Source organism: Musa acuminata, chromosome BXJ1-10, assembly GCF_036884655.1.
Source record: "Musa acuminata AAA Group cultivar baxijiao chromosome BXJ1-10, Cavendish_Baxijiao_AAA, whole genome shotgun sequence".
NCBI lineage: Eukaryota > Viridiplantae > Streptophyta > Magnoliopsida > Zingiberales > Musaceae > Musa > Musa acuminata.
In genome coordinates, this window is record NC_088336.1 from 32,074,498 (window position 1) to 32,095,857 (window position 21,360).

Consider the following 21,360-nt stretch of genomic DNA (forward strand, 5'->3'; position numbering starts at 1 on the left):
TATTGCATGAAGCCAGCTGAATTGGCATCAGCAGCATTGATTTAGTGAATATAATACAAATTATATGTTAGTTATACACATGTATAATATACCGCAGGGTATCCAGCTAAAGAAATGTACATGGTAGATTTGTATAATTTGTGTTAATCCATTGTGAAATATCTTTTTGAAGCTAAAATCTAACAAAATTGACAATAATAACAGTGTAAAAGCTGAGGCTCTAAAATTGAAGTGGGTGTTTTCCCCTCAAGATTTGGATGATTATATAAACAAACACCATTAACCTTATCAATGGGGTGAAGAGGATGTGTTTTGGTGGTTTCTTTTGATAAATAAGAATCAAGATTTTCTAGGTCTTACCAGGGGCTGGTCCCTCTCACTTTCCTCTGCATGTGACCTGGGACAAAAAATTTACTCTTCCGATAAATGCAAATGTAGTTTTTTGTGTTTTACTTTGGTATACACCATGTAATTTACACATGCTAGTAACACAGGCACACCTAGTTTCAGTTCACAACTCCGAATGATGCTGACGGATTGTCTAAGCCAATGACATACAGTTCACAACAATGTTCTGCCAACATTAGACATTTATTACACTGATAATGACCCTAGAAGTTTTTGATAAGGTTGTGCACATAGCAAGGTTATGTTTTGTTTGTTCTTTGGAAAAATATTGTCCTCATCACTAGCTAGCTTCAGTACCACTTATATATCACTCTGTATCTACATGGTGCCATTTTTTCTCTTTCTATTTGCTTGTGGTTCTTTTCGGCTAATATTAGCATGGTATCATTAATCATTCTTGCTCATCATGTTGCTGTTCTTCGAAAAAGGATATGTTCTTTTCTTAAAAAAATTACTCTGCAAGTTTGCTTCATATACCTTTTCAAACCAGTTTGGGCATAATTTTGATTCTGCCAATTTGGGTGTTTATCATCGCGTATACTTTCTTTTTTCTTAAATTCGAGTTGATGTTGAACATAACATACTTGCATCTTTTGAGTCTTCTGATAATTGAGGACTACATGATAGTTCCATTGCATGCTGAGCCTTCTTCTACATGATACTTCTCCCACAAATATTGGAAGTTGTCAATGGCTTCTGCTTGCAATTTAGGACCTCTTATGTTGGACTCCACATGCCTATTTTAATGATTAATTTGCCTTTTTTGACTGTTTGAAGACAACTAATTGATCTCTTCTATTCATTCATCTGCTTGAAATCAGCACTCTGTAAAGTCAGTAAATGAGCATTCTCAGGTCAGATCAAATCTTTGTTTTTTTTTTTTTATGTATATATATATATATAAGGTTTTCGCATTGTATCTTTTTTGTCTTGTTATTTCGTCTTCTGCATCATCTTCATTATTGCTCATGAGATTGGCTTGTTCTGCGGTCAACACATGTTTTTCACATGGCGCATGAAGATTAGCGCGGCCTCTCCTACCAGCCGTCCGCTTTTTGCAGCATGATGGGCTTTGATACTTTGGACAAATTCAATGTTTTCTATATCCGATTGAACGGTACCCGCCGGGCTACCTGCCTTGTGATTGAAAGAAAAGGTGTCCCCACGAGATGGATGGCACGTGCTCTTTCAGATTATAAGACGGTAGTTTGGACGGGTAAACTTTTGTCCTTGAACTTGAAGGTGGCGTCCGTTAAACTTTTGTCCTTGAACTTGAAGGTGGCGTCCGTTATTTCTGGACTTAAAAGCGTTTTGGTTCGCTGGAATTCGACGGAGGAGAAACGTCGGTGTTTACACGCGGATGGCGAGCGTTTTGGCCCCTTCCGCCACTGTCCGGCCCATCGCCGGCGGTTACGCGTCGCCGCTTCCGTCCCGGCTGACGCCCACCAAAGTCCACTATAACCCTCAGCCCTTGCGATCTATGAAGAAGAGCAAGAAGAACGCTGCCGCCTCACAATCTTCCCGCCTTCCCCTCCTCCCCACCGTCATCACGCCCAATCTCAGGGTACGCAGCTCTCTCTCGTTCGTTCCGTTGCTGTTTTTGCCTTCTTCTTGCTCTTCGTTTCTTAATTTTTTGCCTTTGAGAGCGAAGCTTCGTCCCCAAGCGCAAGGCCCCGATTACTCGTCCCCGTCCCCCTCGGATGATGCGACAGAGGACGCCTTTTCTTGGTCTTCCGTCGTTATCCCGTAAGCACCCGACGATCTCCTTCTTCTTTTTCTTTTTATTTTGAGAATTGGCGTTGTGAATTTGATGGTCAAGTTTCGAAATTTAGGTTCTTGTTCCCTGCTTTGGGTGGTCTTCTCTTCGGTTATGACATTGGTGCCACGTCCGGAGCTTCCATCTCTCTCCAAGTAAGTGAATTGCCAATTTTATGATCCCTCATTGAGATAGATAGAAAAAAGAAGGAAAATTTTGGAATTATACTCGACTTATTATTCTTACGCAGTCTCCTGAGCTCAGTGGTACCACCTGGTTCAACCTCTCAGCTGTGCAGCTCGGGCTTGTGGTAATATTCAATTTTGCATCTCTTAAAATGGAACACGTTCCTGATTTTATAGAGAAATATGGGTTGCAAATTTTCTTTGCAATTTGTTGATTCAGGTGAGTGGTTCACTTTATGGAGCTCTTGCGGGATCCCTCATTGCATACCCCACTTCTGATTTTCTTGGTACATATACAACCTTATCCTTTCTCGCACTTTCAATCAGTATGTTTTGTTTGTAGTTTGTAGGATACTTACTGCAGTAGTTTTGGTGTAGGAAGAAGAAGAGAATTGATCGCAGCTTCTGCGCTATATCTTGTTGGTGGATTGGTCACGGGATGTGCTCCCGATCTTGTTGTTCTTATTATTGGTCGACTTATTTATGGCATTGGTATAGGTATGGTAAGTGCCAAAGACTGGCTTCTTTTTCTTTTTTTGCATCATTTGTTATATTGAGTAAAATTGGAAGGCCTTAAGGTTGAGGACAATCATAATGGTGTTCCAAACCTTTAGTACTGAAGTCCCACAAAGAAGAAAGAATGCCAATATGTTGCCTTTTAAACTTCAGGGCTCCTTTTATTCTTTCTTCAACAACATCAATTGAGCTACAATCCTACTTTTTAAACAGCCCTCTTTTCTCTAGGTTGCTTTTCAGTTTCACCAAGATGCATTACAAAGCCAACCTTTTCTAAAATGAGGATTTAGTTTAGATTGAATTGATAGTTCTACAACTATGAGTTAAATGTCATTCTCAAAATTCAGTTTGTTTTTTTAGTTTTTACAACCCTCAAATTGTCGGACCTATTGCAATAAATAGATTTCTGATGAAATATTTGGCGTGTAAGCATGATCATTTGGGTCTATCATGAAGACTATAGACCGGACTAGTTCATTTGTGCCACATTACATTCTCAAAATTACCCAAAAAAATAAGAGAGGAAGGAGAGAGAGAGGAAAAAAAATAAGAGACAGAGAGAAAAGAAGAGAGGAACTAAACCTCCTTTTCTCCATTCATGAGACTCAGAACTATAGTAAAATTAGCCTCCTAGTTGGAGCATTACCTGTCTAATTAACACTTATTTTAATCTAGGACTTGATGTGATGGTCTTTCACTTTAATTACACACTTATGTGATATCTAATTCTTTGATAATTCATGTATGTGCAAAGCTTGTAACCACAGCACTCCCTCTTAGACTTGAACTATCCATTCAATAATCTTAACTTGTCCTTGGAAGTTAAGATATTAGGGTATAACAGAACTTTTGTGTAAGCATATGTTGTCCTTGGAAGTTTAGTACTGCAACCTTGTTTTAGGCATTCAATCCTAGCACAAACCACACTGGTAGGGTCATCTCTCCATGTGTACTCTGAATATGTGATGATCAACATAATCAACAGTTCTTTTGAATGGTAGTAACTTTACTACTTTCAATGACAAGTCTGTGCGCCTTTACTGTAGGCCATGCATGGAGCTCCTCTTTATATTGCAGAGACATCCCCATCGCAAATACGTGGAACATTGATATCTCTCAAGGAGCTTTTTATTGTTCTTGGGATATTGGTAACATCTTCTACTTCTTGATGACTGACGTCCCCCTCATTTTAGAAGTCAGAAAACTTTTGATACTGAGAGGATCTTTTCATATTAATCCAGTTGGGGTATCTTGTGGGAAGTGTTGAGATTACTGCCGTCGGAGGGTGGCGGTACATGTATGGTTTGAGTGCTCCAATTGCACTTGCAATGGCTATGGGCATGTGGACTCTGCCACCATCTCCAAGATGGTTACTTCTCAGGGCAGTTCAAGGGAAGGGAGCTTTAGAGGATTATAAAGAAAAGGCTATGAATGCCTTGGCCAAGCTTCGTGGTCGTCCAGCTGGTGATAAAATATCCGAGAGACAAATAGATGAAACTCTGGTTTCACTGAAGGCTGCATATGCCGAGGAGGATTCTGAAGGCAGTTTATTGGAGGTATTTCAAGGAGCAAGTTTGAAGGCTTTTATAATTGGAGGAGGATTGGTCCTTTTCCAGCAGGTGGGTTGCTATATCGTTTTAGATTTTCTATGTAGCTTTGGCTTACAAGTTGCACTTTTGGAAAACTGAATTTTGTTTTGGCAGATAACTGGGCAACCAAGTGTTTTGTACTATGCTACTTCAATCCTTCAGGTGCTTTGAAAGGAATTTCTATGTTTTGGATGAAGGAGTTAATCTGTTCAATCTTTTGGGCTTCGCTGGTGGTTTTTTTTTTCTACTTCTTCTTTTCCTTGCAGAGTGCTGGATTTTCAGCTGCATCTGATGCTGCTAGAGTTTCTGTTGTGATTGGACTATTTAAGGTATGACCTTAATAATTTCACTTATTAAGATTTTTAACTTTAAGTATGGATTAAAAGACATGTAGAAACAAATATGATGATAGATCTGACCAATTATTAGTTGTTTGATACCTCAAATGTGACAGTACCTAAATAAACACAGAAATGGAGAACAATTCTCATATAATCATCTTGTTATATCTTACCTAATTTTTTTGCATCATGATTAAGAATGAATCTTTATGTTCATTTCAATTTCTCCCTGGAAGTAAAAAAGGGAAGTTTATCATACCTCATCTGTAACTTGAAAATTCGAACATTACTGTCCCACCAGAGCTGAATACCTTCATTAGTAGCTTAGAACCTACGTCAAAGAGGAATAGTGTCTGCTAAACCATGCTTTTTCTTGCTAGCTTCATTATCCTGTAGTTTATTGACATAATCAGGATGTTACCAAATTCGTCTTGTGGTATGATCAATGTGATATAAATAGAAGTGTACTGTGAAGATGTTTTAAAGAGCAGTAAAGGGTTCAAAATCGAAAATAAAATAAAATAACAAGGATGTGAAGATGTTTTTCAAATGCTTCACACACCTAAGGGTATGTAATTTAGTTTTATTTTCTAACCTACATTATGTGCCCACTTGAAGTCTGTCTAGATTATCCATCTACCAGAAAGAGAAGAGAGTCTATCAGCTTTTTTGATAACTTATCTGATCCTCTATGCAATGGACCTAGGTACCCATGCAATTATGCATGTTACAATATGCACATGCTGTATGCATGCAGATTGTACCATATGGACATTGTGTTTTATGTGTGAATATTTGTTACTATGAGCTGATATTGTTTGTATGGAGATTTTATTATTAATCTGCAGACTGTATGTAGGAATAATATAAGAGAATTTGGCACATAATCATGATTATTTTCATCACAACTTGCAGCTGCTACTTTGGCTGGCATATGCTTGTCTTCTAATATGTATCTATGCATCTATCACACTGTGCATGGTTATTACCAAGCATGAACGGAATTGAGTAAGAAACAGACCACAGTACAACCTCTGAATGTACTGTCATTCATGTAGATATTTCTGGTTTTTAAGTTCATGTCATTCATGTAGATATTTCTGAATGTGACTTGATGCTTCCTGATTATGTCTAATGTTATAACGTTTTATCTTAATCTTAGTTATTTTCATGATACTTTTATTTTTTTTCCAATACAAATTTCCTATTGTTTGTCACTTTTGGTATTGTTTGCGATATCACTATAGTTAATACATAAAAGAAGTATCATAAGCTCCTACAAAGTGAGAATATTTCTGGTTGGTTTGGTTTTTCAGCTGCTGATGACTGGGATAGCTGTTTTGAAAGTTGACAACCTTGGGAGACGGCCGTTGTTGATAGGAGGTGTTGGTGGAATTGTACGTACTTATTTTTGCTTCGTTACCACCTCAAAGTTTCCTTGATGATTGTTGGATGACGGTGCATCATATGCCTCTGGGCGGAATGGTTCCTTAACTTTCATATCCTGACTTTGCTAAGCGTCAAACTTGATGTTAATTGATATCTTTGCTTTATTATACAAAGATGAAGAAAAACCTTTCTTCTTGGGTGGTGCAGGTGCTCTCTTTGTTCCTTCTTGCAGCATATTACAATGTTCTTGGAAGCCTTCCCCTGGTGGCAGTAGGTGCTTTGCTTCTTTACGTTGGCTCATACCAGGTAGATTTCTTATGCCACCATATGCATCCTCAAATGTGGTGCTGAGAATATATTTGATTTTGGCAGTGTTTTCACCTGTAATTCTTTGGAGGACTAGCTGTTCCAAATTAGTCAACTATATGTTCCAAATGCAATCAGATGGGAGATAAATATTAAAATTCAGATTCCATATAACTTATATCACTTAGAAATAGCCTGTTAAAATGACTACCAAGATGCTTTTCTGAACACAATTACTGTGGTGTGATTTCCAGGTATCGTTCGGTCCAATTAGTTGGCTGATGGTGTCAGAAATATTCCCACTCCGTACAAGAGGACGCGGAATCAGTCTTGCAGTTCTTACTAACTTCGGATCGAATGCACTAGTCACATTTGCTTTTTCACCCCTGAAGGTATTAATGCTACAAGGGATTTTTTTAATAGAAAAATATAAAGTTATTGACATATCATTTTATCATATTTATAATGATTAATTTAGCAGCCAGCTAGCCAGTTGATGCTGACAATATCTGATCATTGTAAATAGTTTAGACCAATATAAATGCCGATATCTATGATCCATGAAGTTTGTGTTGTCCTTTGAAATTTTCAAAATTATTAAAAATTAACTTGCTATTAGCTTGGATAATTTTTTGCTCTCTTGTTTAATCTGCTCTCGGATTTATATTGGTAGCAAACCTTTATGGCATGTCTACCCTTATCTTTGTTATCACGGGTTAGTTATTTGGTGCCTACCTGAATCTTCTTTTGATCTCTACTCAAATTAAGTACATTTTAGCTTTTGATTTAATACCCTTTAATGTATGATTTTGTTGGTACTGATGTTTTTACATCTCATCATGTAGGAGCTTCTTGGACCAGCTAATATTTTTCTTCTCTTCGGGGCCATTGCATTGCTGTCGCTTGCTTTCGTCTTCTTCTATGTTCCGGAGACAAAAGGCTTGAGTTTGGAGGAAATCGAAGCCAAGATCTTGAATTGAAGGCCTCCATCATCTTGCATTCCATCCAAACATGACAGTAAATACTGTTTTTGTTGCTCATGTGCCTCATGCTTAATGTAAGCAAACTATGGTGGACAATAGTCTTCTCAAACGTACATTCTACAAATTCTATCTCACTTTTTTACATACTATTTATTGACGCAGCCACAGCTTTCTTTTTCTGGTCTTTAATAAGATTTACTTTTGGTCCAAATGTGTTGGAAAGGGATTACAGAGAAACAATGTCTTGGCTCAATTATTGTCTTCCTGTTGTTGTGTCAAACTGCAATCAGACCTTTGTCTCTGATACCACATTGAAATCTGAGAGTTCTCTTTGAGGATTCACAATTCTCGCAGTTTAAAGGAGATGTAATGACCGGATTAAATGAGTTCCAAAACAGAATAAAGCAAAGGAGATGAGCAGAAGAGGCACAACACTGTCCTTAGCACTGCTTGTTAGCGCCACCAAAGAAGTTAAACAAGGGCTGGTTCTCACCGCCCACCCCTTCTTCTCCTTCGTCTTCCTCTACGCTCTCAATCTCGGTCGAAGCCGACGTCTGAGTGCTTCCTGACCTCCTCTCCAATATCCCGGTCGGGTGCAACGGGAAGAGCTGCAGCGTCTCATGACCGCTCTCATCCCTATTGCGACAACCAGCACGAGAAGGTGTTTGGTTTCTCCCTTGGATCATTCCCATCTTTTGGAAGTCCGTCGGCTTCGCAGCCGCCGGAAAGATCACGTTAGGGAACTGCGGGTGGAAGAAGCCGACACCACCGACCTGCGGCACCGGTACGTAATATGGACTGCAACCAACTGCAAGACACATGAAGAACGATGAACACTGACAGCAGAGAGAGAAGGAAGAGGCAGCGTTTGCACTCTTAAGATAAATACTGCACCATAAATGATTAAGAAGACGATGTATCTGAGATTTGGACTGTCGTCCGATCCTATACAAGCATGAAGTATATAAGAGGATTCAGAGAAGGGACTGTTGTCGAGTTCCAGGAAAAGTGTGTTCAAAGGGCGTCAAGCAGGGAGGACTTCACATGGACGAGACAAGGGATCACAAAGCATCAAAGAAATGTCTTCCCACGAGACCTGATCTTTGTACTTTGCGGTAGGACTTCACATGGTCGAGGCTACGACCAGACAAGATCTTATATACACATGCAAGAGAAGAAGTACAGATTTCATGTAGGTGTTTGTTTTACTTGAGATAGCCAATATAATTGGTGAGCATGCATGCATGCATGCATGCAAGAAGATTACCGGATGATACCGGGGAAGGCAATGGAGAAAAGAAGAACCCTAATCAGGGAGGTGTACGGACATATACCGTCGGTGCAAGTAGGAAGAGGAGGAAGAGAGGGAGCGGTGGGTGGGAGGATGGGAGGCGGGGCACGTTGGAGCAGCCTACTGAAGTAGGCGAAGCTCTCCTGCTTCTGCTTCTGCCTCTGCCTCGCCTTGTGGTTCTGAAACCAGTAGAAGACGTTCTTCCCCTCGATGTTCCCGTACTCCCTCAGCTTCCCGGTTATGTGCTGTATCTGCTCCGCGCTGGGGGTCCTGATTCCCTGCTTGTAGAGGCCTTCCAGTACGGATATCTGCTCCTTGGTAGGGTTCCACCTCGAGGTAGAAGGGGAGGAGGAGGAAGACGACGAGCCCTTGCCTCCCTCCATAGCACTGGAACAGCTACGGCGGAGACACAGAGTGAGAGAGGAGCTGGTCTTTTATGCATGCATGAGAGGAGAGGATAGGTGAGGGAGGGAGGAAGAGCGTGAGATGGTGTGTAGTGCTTGTCGTGTAGCGGGGTCAAAAACGTGAAGGGTTTGACATGCGTATGGTTCTGGGCGCAGGAAAAGCTCTGAAAACATGGCGGGGAGCGGCTGGGGTGGCGCCAGGTGCTGCTGCTGCGTTTCTTCTCTCTCTCTCTCTCTCTCTCTCTCTCTCTCTCTCTCTCACTCTCTCTCTGTAGGGGATACGGCAATCGAATGGTGGGTGTGTGTGGGGAGGTGATGGTGCTGCTGCTGCTGCGTTAGGCCTTTTACAGGTAAATGGGATTCGAGGAGGCCTCCTCGGGAATGAAATGTATTCTTTCCTTGCGCCATTGGCCTTCTTGGAGATTTGATTTGTTCCCTTCTGCCTATGGTGGTGCAATGCTTGGTGATGATCATCGATCAGCTAAAGATCCATGCAGGCTTCTCTTGATGTACATTCGTCGGTGCATCAACCACATAGAAAGAAAGCACAAAGACCAGAGGGGAAGAGTCAAGCAATTAATGCCGAGGGAGGGAGGGAGGGAGGCGTCGATCTCGGGAAGAGAGAGGAGGAGACTGCCGCATGCTGATCCAAGACACACAAATGGCACGAAATCTCGCCCTTTTCTGCATGGAGATCCGGTGGGAATTCGTAGGCTCATCGAGAAGGAGAAGGGAAGCGACCGAGTGCAGCAAACAAAAGAAAAGGAAGGCAGAGGCGGGGGAGGAAAAAGAAGAGGAAGAGGGAGGCATGTTTGTGATGTGCATGGTAGTCAGCAGCAGCGGTAGCGGAGTTTGGCCTACTGGCCCATAGGTAGTCCTCCTCCTCCTCCACCGCGACGTAGCTGAGGTACAGGTCATTCGAGGCCGGGTGGGATGTGGTGGGTGCGTCGGGAAATGGCGATCTCTACATGGAGTGGGAGACCAAACGGCGAGGGCGATACTGCATATCTCCACCATGCATGGATGGGGAGCGCGGGGAGGAGGGCCTTCAAACCCCGCTGCTTCGCCTGTTTCGGGAACGGAGTCATTGTGTACGTGAATGGATGAGAGAGAGAGAGAGAGAGAGGCGAGGATGTGTTCGCCTCGTGAGTGCTGACTGATTCTACGAGGCTGTAGCAGCAGCGGCAGTGAGAAGTATGTGGATTTGTTGGGGGGTGGGTGTGTCAGCGGAGACCCAGCAGCGGTGGTAACAACCATGGAGAAGGACAGCGTTGCGAGCATCGGTCGGTCGAGTGCAGGAAGACGAAGACGAAGACGAAGACGAAGGCATGCAGTGACAGATATTAGGATTATTTGGATATCACAAATATTGGAATAATTACGTCACTATAATAATGCATTTTGCCAATCGACATTTTAAAGAATAATATAATTATAATTTTTGAACTAATATTTAACCCATTATTTTTAAGAAGATTATTATTTGTAATCGTTTTTTGCTATTTATATTTTTATTTTAAAACTTTTTATTTTTTTAAACTACCCTAAATACTCTTAAAAAATGGGGCTAATATTTAACCCATTCATTACTCTTTTAAGGATATTATTATTTATAATCTATTTTTATTATTTATAATTTTTTAATATTTCTAAATTATTCTTTTATAAATAAACATAAATATTCTCTTTTTTTCTCCTCCTCTTTCATCTCTTTTTCTCTTTCTTTTTTCTCGTCTTCTTCTTTCCGCAAACAACAAAGAAAGATCGAATGATACCAAGCGATGTCGACAATGATAAAGTAAGAGGTTGTGAGGAAAGAATAAAAAAAAAAGATATAATCGATAATATAGTAACTATAAGTAGTAAAAATATATATTTTTAAAAAAATTATCGATAGTAAAAAAAAAAGATATTGTTAATAGTAAGCTTGCGAAAGTTTTGGGCCACAGAGTGACTCATTTGGGCCTATCGTGGATAGAGATAGGAATGGTTCCCTATATTACATGGACCTAATTCTACATATATTTGGATGGGCCTAAGTTTGATTTGAACTCAGAGCATGAGCGTATATAAGCTTGACTAAAACTCGGTTTATAGTCCCTTTTATTATTGCTGTTTTTGATAATTCACTACAATTTGGAAAATTGATATATATATTTAATTTGACGACAAACTCGAGTAAATTATTCTTTTTGTTTGTAACAAAAAGAATAATGATAAAAGCTTTTGATTGCCTCACTGTTGACTTCTATTGGTCAAAATAGAACACACAAATAATTGGCTGCAATCAAACCGAGTGTAGCTCATTTGTCCCCGACCGGAGACAGATTGGCACGTTGACGATGATGGTGGTAGCCAGCTCACTGGTGGGCTAAGTGGGACCTGCAAGACGCGAGGTACGGGCACCAACAGGGAGCTCCTCTTCCCTGAACCCTGAACCGGAACGGCACAGCAAAAGAACCAGTAAGCATCCTTCTGCCGCAAGTCGTTCCAGACAGAGATGATGAACGACAGGCTATGGTCAGTGGCGTTGTAAGTGGGACCCCCAAGACATGAGGTCAGATGTCCAACGGGGAGCTCCTCTTCCCTGAACCCTGAACCGGTACGGTACAGCAAAAGAACCAGTAAGCATCCTTCTGCCGCAAGTCGTTCCACACAGAGATGATGAGCGATAGTCTGTGGTCATTGGCGGGGTTCAGTGGGACCCACAAGACGTGAGGTCGGAGGACCAACGGGGAGCTCCTCTTCCCTGAACCCCCAGTCGGTGGGGCACAGCAAAAGAACCCGCAAGCATCCTTATGCCGTAAGTCGTTCGAGACAGCGATGATGAGCGACAGGCTATGCTCATTGGTGAGCTACGTGGGACCCCGAATCAGAAGGTGAGATAACCAACAAGGAGCTCCTCTTCCCTGAACCCTACATCGGTGGAGTACAGCTAAAGAATCCGTAAGAATCCTTCCGCCGCAATTTGTTCAAGACAGCGATGATGAGCGACAGGCTATTGTTTCCGTTTGGGTAATGCTTTAATGTGATGGCACGGGAGGAAACGACAGCGCTCTTCCTCATCCCATGTGAGCCGCTCTCGGAATCAACGCATCCTCCTCGCCCATCCGAGCCGTCAGCCGAGCTCCCAAGGGCAGCGCCGGGCCGTGATGCTCTGGCCCGCCCTCATGGTTTCCTTTATGGTTGGTGGCTTCTTCTGCAGCAAAGCTGAGACCTTTTGGCCTTGATGCTCCAACACGAAGCTAATGTCCTATCCACGGAGTGTTTGGAGCCATGGAGGGATGTCGAAGCAGTGTCAGATGTTTCTCAAACCGTGATTTTGGTGGCAAAGGTCTGATCTTTGATATTCTTTCATGGGTGATTGGTCTCGAATCGTGATGTTGATGCTAAAGGTGTAGTCTTGTCGGAGTTCCTCCACCCTCGTCTGGTTTTGAGGGAGAGCAAGTTAAGCCTTTGATGTTCTTCCTTTCTCTGTTTCATTTCCTGGCGGTTCTTCTTTGATTTACCCATAAAGGGAGGCGATTCTGAGGCAGTTTCCTATCGAGATATGCTGCTGAGGGAGAGATGAAACCTTTGGGCTGTTTGGGCGTTGGCTTGAGCCTGATCTCGGGCTGCATATTCTTGGCTCTTGTTGCAGAGTTCTACTATTTCTTTTGGTGGAAGAAGCGAGGAAGTAGCAGGGACGTAGAGGAGAACTACAGCAGCCCTGTGAAGGAGCTCCCGGATCTCTTCTGCTGGAAGAAGCCAACTTCTTTGAGCCCCACTGCGCTCAAACCTCAAGAAATCTGCATCTCGGTGAACGGAGCAACTCATTCCGAGGAAGAGCAGCCCCACCTCCGCTCCATCTCTGGTAATGATCTGGTCCTGAAGCCACTCGGAGGAGAGGACACGGTGGATGCAGAGCTCATGTGCCTCGCCGGTCCTCCCAGGTCGCTCTTCACCATCGAAGAGGAGACGCAGGAAGAGCTGGAGTCCGAGGATGCGATCGCCAGAGGTGGGAGGAGCAGGCGGGGTTGCACAGGGAAGAGCCTGCGGGATCTGCTTCTCATATCAGAGACTCCGACCTTGACCCCTCTGTCCTCCCCTCCCCTCTTCTCTCCTCCTCTGACTCCAATGGCTTGCTACAAGCAAAATGGATTCAACCCGCTGTTCGAACCCACAAAGGACGAAGCTTTGGCCTGGATGTGGTCGTCTCCGCCTCCGACGCTCAAGTTCCTCAAGGACGCCGAGGAGAAGCTGTACCGGAAGACGCTGGTGGAAGAAGCACTGAAGGTTCACAAAGGCCGTAGCGGGCATGTCGAAAGCAAGGAGACGAAGGAAGCTTCCGTTGCTCCTCTTCTTCCTCCAGTTGCTGCCATTTCTCCGCAGGTGATTCCCTTAGCCAATGGGAAACCGCAACGAGATCTCATCATTTCCAACGAGTTCCCCATTGAATTCTCATCGAATGCATGAGATGTGTCTGTAAATTTCGTGACCATGGATATAATTCAAACATCTACATGTTTCTGTGCTTGCAATGGAAATGGAAATGGAAATGTTTGGTCATGCATGTTGTCTTCCTTTTCTTCTTGCTTCTTCGTCTTCTTGATGCAGCCACAAGGGAGCTTCTCCGATCAAAGAGAGGCGGATGACGAGATGCAGATTGGGTTCCTAGGAGAAGCGGCAACAAACATGTGATGATTGACATCATTGTTTGATCTCTGACACCCCCCATTCTGATACATCGTGGTCGTATACCCTCCATGGAATTGTTGATCCAGAACAATGGGTTGCACCTGATGCTCAGGACCCATAAGGGAAATGCTGCCCACAGCACATCAGCTCTGACTGCGCCATCTCTGCCGATGTGCCGAGTTTTCTTGGCTTATCATTGGAGTTCCCTGTTCCTCTCTCTCTCTCTCTGTCTCTCTGTGCGACCCACTCGTACGTCGTCCTGTTCATGTCTGCTACTTATCCATGAGGATGGTCACGAGGTGAGGAGGACAACTCAGAAGCTGAAACACTTCGAAGACAGAATTTGAGCTTGTCTTCATTTCATGATTCGAATAGGGAGAGCATGTGATGAAGCAGCTTGGCATCATTTTTCTTGGCAGTGGAGGTTAAGGTAGAAGATAAACTATGCATGCATGGTGGTCCAACATGGATCCAACGCATCTACTGTGAGAGGATGATACAAGAACATGGCTCATGCTGGCTTCCACAGTATGACATTTGTGTTATCATCACTGTCCATCATGATTCTTATTATTTCATATTTAATTAATCAGATATCTATCAAAATATTTAATTTTTAAATATCTCTTGATCGTTTATCCTTCGTTTATTCACATGTGAATTTATTAACTGTTTTCCACCGAAGATATTTGGGTGTATTATTTTTATCGTTATTCATAACTATCGTCGAAATAAGTTTGATCATTATACATTAAAGTATGTGTTTATTGGTTATTCTCCGACTCAAAAGAGTTACGAATATTATGATCCAATGTCAAAAAAAATATTTATCGCTATGGATGTTACATTCTTTAGAAATTAAATAATTTTTCTCAAAATTCATCTTCGATGAATTTTAGCCAATAACTAACTAGTCCTATAGATACTCCTCAGTCCAAATCTCTAACATCACAACATAGTATTAGACAATCTAATTTAGGGGGAGATATCATTCTGACTACACTTAAGCTTCATACGTATTTAAGGTTGTGAAATCTATAAATGATTGATGTTCACATTCTCGAGTATTGTCAAGAGTCTGAACGGTTGGCAAATTCAGACAGACATGGATTACTCTATTTCTTCCTCGTATCTTGATTTTCCCGTCAATTTAAAACGAATTAGATTGTATATAATGCATCATATATCTAAATGTATCCGATCATAGACTATCTAGTTTTTGAAGCTTTTATAGCTCACTTGTTTAATTTAGAAATTCTAAAAAATATAAGTGATACTTTATTAATTCCAAAATAAAATGAGATAATTATGAAGGAGATGATAGCTCTTAAAAAAAATTGATACTTGGAGCATTTTCTAAAGGGGACGAATATAGTGGGTTGCGAATGAGTGTTAAATATAAGATAGATAATTCTTTGAAAGATACAAATTGGTTATAAAAAGATTTACTCAAACATATGGTATTGATCACCAAGAAACATTTGCTTCGTTATAAAACTAAATACTATTTGAGTATTGTTATCTCATGCAATTAATTTTGAACGGTCTTTATATCAATTAGATATGAAAAATATCTTTCTCAACGGAGAACCGGAAGGTTAAGTATACGTGGATCTAACTCAGAATTTGTATAGCATAATATGATGTGCAAGTTGAGAAGATTTATGGTTTGAGAGGTTCACAAAGTCAGATTTATGGTCATAGATATACTCAAAGTCATAGGCACCATACTATGTTTTATAAACACTAAAAAAAGAAAGAAATTGCTAGTCTTATAATTTATGTACAAGATATTATCCTAACAAGTAATGATGTATTAAAACCGGAGAAATCGAAGCATATCCTGGACAAAAAATTTTGAAATTAAAAATATTAAATAGTTAAAACATTTCTTCAACATGGAAATTACAAGATGAAAGAATGTGATATTTGTTTACAAAGAAAATACACTTCAAACCTTTTCAAATAAATAGATATGCTTAGTTGTAAACTTATGGATACCTCAATATATCTTAATCATAAATTGAGATATTCTTCTCGAAAAATCATGGTAGATGTAATAAAATATCATAGATTGAAATATCCTAGACTAAGAGATTTATCTATTTCTTACTCGCCTAATATTTATAGTGAATATAATGAGTCAATTTATGTATTCACCATATAAATAACATTTAGATACGATTATTATATTTTTTAAAAAGGACTCGACTTATTATTTAAAAAGGGCAATAATATGAGTATTATGTTGATTGCACAGAATCAATAAGTGATTAGGAGATCAACTTTAGGATATTTTATGTTTGTTAAAGATAATTTTATGACTTTGAGAAGCAAGAATTGGACAGTTATTATTAGAAATAGTATTGAAGCAGAGTTCAGAATAGTAGCACAACTCTTAGTAAAAAATGTCTTTAAAAGAATTATGAATACCCACTAAAACTTGTATAAGATTATATTGTGATAATAAAATTACTATCAATATTTCTCATAATCCAATGCACCATTATATAGCAAAGCATGTTGAAGTAGATTGATATTTTATAAAAGGAATTAAAGAAAAAATTATTCGTGTTTCTATATTTTCTTATCAAAGGACTTCAAAGATATTTTGATTTAAATAGTTAGGAATGATTGACATCTTTGAGCTAACTTAGGAGGTGTGTAGAAAATCACATGATTAAGAGATTTAAATTTTATAATTTAAAATTTTATAATTCTATAATTAAAGAAATCTATCCCACTCAATCATTATCAAATCAACAACTCATATTATAGGAAATGAATTAGAATAAAATATTATATACAATCAATTTTTTTAGTTGTATAGATTATATATATATATATATGCTTTTTATAAAAAAAATAATGAATTAGAAAATTATATTATTTTATATTCAAGAATTAATAATTTTCTTTTAAAAAAATAAATTATACAAAATAATTAAATATCTATAATACTAAAAACGAAAAGTCTTTCTAATTTGGCGTAATAAATACTCACCTAATTTATTGTTACACTATTTATAATATTTAATAAATATAATAGGAGTTCTTTTTAAATATATTTTTGTTTTCTAAATCAATAAAAATAATATTTAAAACTCAACAAATGTTGAAAGTTAATTCATATTTTTTGAGAGTTTGTATAAGTTAGTGTATATATAAGTTAATATAACACTCGCAGGCACATGCGAACGCGGACGACGATGAACGGTGGATGAACGACGGACCGGCAATTTCCAACGGCTGTTAATCACCAAAGGGCGTGGTAACGATGCGCTGCCGCAAGATCTCGCTTTTCCTTCCCTTATCGTATCACTGGTAGTGTGCCTTGGAACGGGACACCGCTCACCGAAGCCGGCCACCGCCACCAGGTCCGACCACCATCCGGAGTCTGAAATCTTTCGGTATAATTGGCGCTTCTTTTCCTTCCTCGTTGAGTTGGTAGCATTTTGAGGTGGGAAGGAATGAAGATCATCCTTGTTTCCCGCAGCGCAAAGGAGGTCATCAAGGGTGGGATTGAGCTCCACGATGAGGTATTATCGGATTTTTCGTGGTTTTTGTCGGAAAAGTTTTGTTTTTTATGCTTAATTTGCTTGGGGGAGGGTTTAGCATAGGGATCCGGTGAAAGATTACTTTTTTCGTCTTTAGGGAAAACTTCCAGTATTTCGTATGTCAAAATCTGGTCTTGTGTTGTTCGGTGTTAATTCCCTTCCATTTCCTTGTTGTGTGTTAATGGGAAGTGTATGAATTTGATATTCTTTATCATAGATTTGTACATATCTCATCGATTTAAAGCAGAAGTTCCTTTCTTGGTGCGTTTTCAGGCCACTGTGAGCGATCTGCAGGAAGCAATTTATGCCCGAAGTAAGATATCTGGAAGCCCGTCTTGAATGGCCTCTCTCTCTCTCTCTCTCTCTCTCTCTCTCTCTCCCTTAACTTGAGTCGGTATATTTCAATATTCATATTAAATTCAAAATTTTTGCCTTATTATATTAATATATTAGATTTTGTTATGTGGTGGTTAATCTTTTTGTGAATTCTCTTTGCTATCATGGTTTTGCTTTCCTTTTCTGTCTCTTCTTTGCTTCCTCACATGAACATAACATGTTTAGTATTCTCACAATTTTACTAGAGAAATACTTGTATTATATATAATGATTTACAATAATTCGTTGTCTGGATTTGAAACCGGTTGTAAAAAATCTGAGCGGATATAGTGCTTTTAAAAGTTCTAGATTCACATACTTGATTACAGATGAGAGGTTTCAGTATGTTGTAGATTGTGCTCTGGTTTTCCCTTGTGGTTTATGTTAAACCTGTTACATAAGAGAAAAAATATTAAACAATTGCTTTTAGCTACATCGAAACTTAAAAATAGCTTATTTTGTATTTGCTCGAGACATAATTTGGCATAACTTTTTCTGGCGTGAAAATTTATATAGACATCTAATACTCATGATGTTTCAAATGTAATATTGGAATTTTGACGAGCATAATGCATTCTACATGTCTTAGTTAAGAGCTTATTGAGCAAATTGGCTGGTAAGAAGATCTGTATATCTTGATGAGTTCACTAGGACAAGTTAGTGGATGTTATTAGTTTCCTACATGGATTTCAGTTGAATTATATGATGATCTTTTGGTTTCATGTCATACCTTTGGCCAGAGATTTTGTATGTAAGACAACCATTACATGCATTAGGAGATATCATTATGTTAAACTGTTGCAATTCTTCCTCTTTAAGGTAAAGGCATTGTCTCATACCCTCATATCATGCTTGTTCATTCTTTTACATTCTCGTAAAATTGCATTTGTTGCGTCTTTTTCTCAGATGTACTTGTCTTTTGCCTTGATGATTCTCTGCATTTCTTTCTTTTTATTTTACTGTTATATTTTTTCTTGATTTACTGGATTATTTGTCAATTTACCTTTTTATTTTAAGTACTATGGATCTATGATAATCTTCTTATATGATTTGCCTGTGTATGCTCTGTTGTTTAAAGCTTATGTCATGCTGATACTTCTCCTAATTTTTGCTTTTCCCTTTTTGCTTCAAAAGAGTAATTTTGTTACTCTATTTATGCAAACTTGGAGTTGTACCATATTAATCTTGCAAGTTACAGAATTTGATGAATATTAAATTGGTATTTTGTTTCTTCTAAACTATTTATCTAACTTCCGATTGACATACAAATATATAGCATTCAAGATGTAGAGCGAAATAAAAGTTATTTTTGAACAACCACTGTAAAGTTTTTGGATCTCTGTTGTCATTGGCAGTTAACTATGGTGAATTCTGTTTCTGTTTTCAGAATTGTTTCCTACTGATCGAATTTGTTCTACTTTTTATTTTCATCTGCCTGATCTCCATTGTCTGATCCCATACATTCCACATGGGAAACTTTATCAAACAATTGAAATATATTTTCCACGAGTAGAAAACCTGTTTATTCTCACCTACACTAAGGGAAAATTTGAGGGCCTCATCTCATAGTGTCTCATAGTACTTATGAGTCGATGCTTGTCAAGTAGTGGCTATATCAATGGATACCAGAGTATTAGACCAAAGTAGTGGCCATATCAACGGATACTAGAGTATTAAACCAAAAGAAGAAGCGCCTCTAAATTTTGTTGGACATGATGTTGGTTGATAACAAAGTTTTGGGAGTTCATTAGTTTCGGATCAACCATAGAACTAATATGAGCACTGGTCCGGTACAAGTGAATATTAGATGGTTGTATTGGATTAGAGGATCAGTTCATTGTGAGACAACTGAAGATTCGCTAGAAGTAGAAAATTGTCTAGGACTAGCATTCCCACCGGACTGGTCAATACTGTTGGGAACTTGGCTGTCTCGGTCATGGTGGATACAAGAGCTGCTCTTCAGTTTACAATATACAAGTAGTACAGGCTGTAGCTTTTATTGTAAATCAGTCAATCATTCGAGTTACTTGCTTTGGCTCTCTGATGAGTCTTTTTATTATATTATTTGGAGTTCTCAATACCAGTACCAGTGTGTGTCTATTGTGCTAGACTTACCTTAAATTTTATGACTTCTCTAATTCTTGGGTCAGATTACTAAGAGTATGTACCTAACTGTTCCTGTCCCAAATTACAGCCAAAAAATTCTATCCTTCAAGACAGCGCCTCACCCTGCCATTGCAATCTGGGAACCAGGGAAAGCCAGTTGTCCTTAGTCCGAAGAAAAAACTGGTAGAATATTGTGATGGGAATGCCAAGACTCTCACTGTGGTATTCAAGGACCTTGGAGTACAGGTTTTATACAGTACTCTTTTCTTCTGGGAGTACCTGGGTCCTTTAATTATCTATCCTATCTTCTACTACTTTCCAGTGTACAAGTACTTTGGTTATGAGGGTGAACGGGTCATATACCCAGTCCAGACATATGCTACGTGTTACTGGTGCCTCCATTACTTCAAACGTATTATGGAGACTTTCTTCGTTCACAGATTCAGCCATGCTACTTCACCTCTCTCCAATGTGTTCAGGAATTGCGCCTATTACTGGACTTTTGGCACATACATTGCATATCATGTGAATCATCCCCTGTACACACCTGTCAGTGATCTGCAAATGAAGATTGGATTTGGATTTGGGTTGATTTGCCAAGTCTCTAACTTGTATTGCCATCTTATATTGAGGAATCTCAGAAGCCCTGTTGGTAATGGTGGTTACCAGATTCCTCGTGGCTTTCTGTTCAACATAGTGACTTGTGCAAACTACACAACGGAGATCTATCAATGGCTTGGTTTCAATATTGCTACTCAAACAATAGCAGGTTACGTTTTCCTCGTGGTGGCTACACTCATCATGACAAATTGGGCCCTCGCCAAACACCGTCGCCTCAAGAAGGTAAGCGAACAGTATTTGGCAATTGCAAAGTGATCAATTGCTGTATGTGACAATTGTATATCATAGTCAATATTGTTTTACATACAAATCAATCGAGTGTCTGTTCTGGTGCATGTAATGTTTTTCGTTTACCCTTCTTTGTTGTAGTTATTCGATGGAAAAGACGGACGGCCTAGGTATCCACGGCGCTGGGTGATACTTCCTCCATTCATCTAAGCAGAGATGGAAAAGACGGACAGCCTAGGTATCCCCGGTGCTGGGCGATACTTCCTCCATTCATCTGACATTTTACTTGCTTCTAAAGTCTGAATTTTCAAGCCAAACATGTTATGGGAGTTGGAAAATACTCATCTTAGGCAGCTGAATTATGTAATTGCCATGCACAACTGAAATGCTTGTTGCTGCATGCACATTTTAGCTTTATGAAATCTGTTGTTTGATTTATTAACCAACTGTTGCACTCAAAGTAGTTCATTTTTAGGTTAATCTGCTGGCTGTGCAATTCTAGTTCTTACTACTTGCATCTGCATCATTTTTGTTTGCTCCCATATGTTTAACTACCAATGGTACTTATGCTGCAATATGAAGTTAATCTGTCAATTCTCCAAAGTTTGTCTTGGTCAATTTTTGAGTT

General features: G+C 39.5%; 4 protein-coding genes across 4 annotated transcripts; 3 read left to right on the forward strand and 1 right to left on the reverse strand.

The window, feature by feature from the left end:
- Positions 1-1,687: 1,687 nt before the first annotated feature.
- On the forward strand, positions 1,688-7,684 carry LOC103969299 (D-xylose-proton symporter-like 3, chloroplastic). Its single transcript, XM_009382793.3, has 14 exons — positions 1,688-1,972; positions 2,060-2,154; positions 2,241-2,319; positions 2,415-2,474; positions 2,570-2,636; positions 2,728-2,852; positions 3,912-4,013; positions 4,107-4,484; positions 4,569-4,616; positions 4,721-4,783; positions 6,112-6,192; positions 6,392-6,490; positions 6,745-6,882; positions 7,336-7,684. Exons 1-14 carry the CDS (start codon positions 1,769-1,771, stop codon positions 7,468-7,470), a joined length of 1,674 nt encoding a protein of 557 aa, XP_009381068.2. The 5' UTR covers positions 1,688-1,768; the 3' UTR covers positions 7,471-7,684.
- Positions 7,685-7,913: 229 nt separating this feature from the next.
- On the reverse strand, positions 7,914-9,203 carry LOC135594840 (WUSCHEL-related homeobox 5-like). The gene is made up of 2 exons (XM_065085347.1): positions 8,808-9,203; positions 7,914-8,281 (listed from the first exon to the last, which is right to left on the reverse strand). The coding sequence occupies exons 1-2, from the start codon at positions 9,145-9,147 to the stop codon at positions 7,914-7,916; spliced, it is 708 nt and encodes a 235-aa protein (XP_064941419.1). The 5' UTR covers positions 9,148-9,203.
- A 3,007-nt stretch (positions 9,204-12,210) lies between these two features.
- Positions 12,211-13,716, forward strand: LOC135596235 (uncharacterized). Its single transcript, XM_065088243.1, has 2 exons — positions 12,211-12,502; positions 12,809-13,716. Exons 1-2 carry the CDS (start codon positions 12,445-12,447, stop codon positions 13,621-13,623), a joined length of 873 nt encoding a protein of 290 aa, XP_064944315.1. The 5' UTR covers positions 12,211-12,444; the 3' UTR covers positions 13,624-13,716.
- A 3,402-nt stretch (positions 13,717-17,118) lies between these two features.
- Positions 17,119-21,174, forward strand: LOC135596236 (very-long-chain enoyl-CoA reductase-like). Its single transcript, XM_065088244.1, has 4 exons — positions 17,119-17,384; positions 17,676-17,715; positions 19,972-20,726; positions 20,874-21,174. Exons 1-4 carry the CDS (start codon positions 17,316-17,318, stop codon positions 20,940-20,942), a joined length of 933 nt encoding a protein of 310 aa, XP_064944316.1. The 5' UTR covers positions 17,119-17,315; the 3' UTR covers positions 20,943-21,174.
- The last annotated feature ends 186 nt before the right edge of the window (positions 21,175-21,360 follow it).

What these genes read in the sequence shown, in the direction of transcription:
- LOC103969299 (XM_009382793.3), top strand. Translation starts at nt 1,769, where the DNA reads ATGGCGAGCGTTTTGGCCCCTTCCGCCACTGTCCGGCCCATCGCCGGC. An exon ending in TCATCACGCCCAATCTCAGG is followed by an intron (nt 1,973 to 2,059) that starts GTACGCAGCTCT and finishes TTGAGAGCGAAG; the next exon opens with CTTCGTCCCCAAGCGCAAGG. An exon ending in GAGCTTCCATCTCTCTCCAA is followed by an intron (nt 2,320 to 2,414) that starts GTAAGTGAATTG and finishes ATTCTTACGCAG; the next exon opens with TCTCCTGAGCTCAGTGGTAC.
- LOC135594840 (XM_065085347.1), bottom strand. Translation starts at nt 9,147, where the DNA reads ATGGAGGGAGGCAAGGGCTCGTCGTCTTCCTCCTCCTCCCCTTCTACC. An exon ending in TCTTCCTACTTGCACCGACG is followed by an intron (nt 8,282 to 8,807) that starts GTATATGTCCGT and finishes TGTGTCTTGCAG; the next exon opens with TTGGTTGCAGTCCATATTAC.
- LOC135596235 (XM_065088243.1), top strand. Translation starts at nt 12,445, where the DNA reads ATGGAGGGATGTCGAAGCAGTGTCAGATGTTTCTCAAACCGTGATTTT. An exon ending in CCGTGATTTTGGTGGCAAAG is followed by an intron (nt 12,503 to 12,808) that starts GTCTGATCTTTG and finishes CTCTTGTTGCAG; the next exon opens with AGTTCTACTATTTCTTTTGG.
- LOC135596236 (XM_065088244.1), top strand. Translation starts at nt 17,316, where the DNA reads ATGAAGATCATCCTTGTTTCCCGCAGCGCAAAGGAGGTCATCAAGGGT. An exon ending in GGATTGAGCTCCACGATGAG is followed by an intron (nt 17,385 to 17,675) that starts GTATTATCGGAT and finishes GTGCGTTTTCAG; the next exon opens with GCCACTGTGAGCGATCTGCA. An exon ending in AACACCGTCGCCTCAAGAAG is followed by an intron (nt 20,727 to 20,873) that starts GTAAGCGAACAG and finishes TCTTTGTTGTAG; the next exon opens with TTATTCGATGGAAAAGACGG.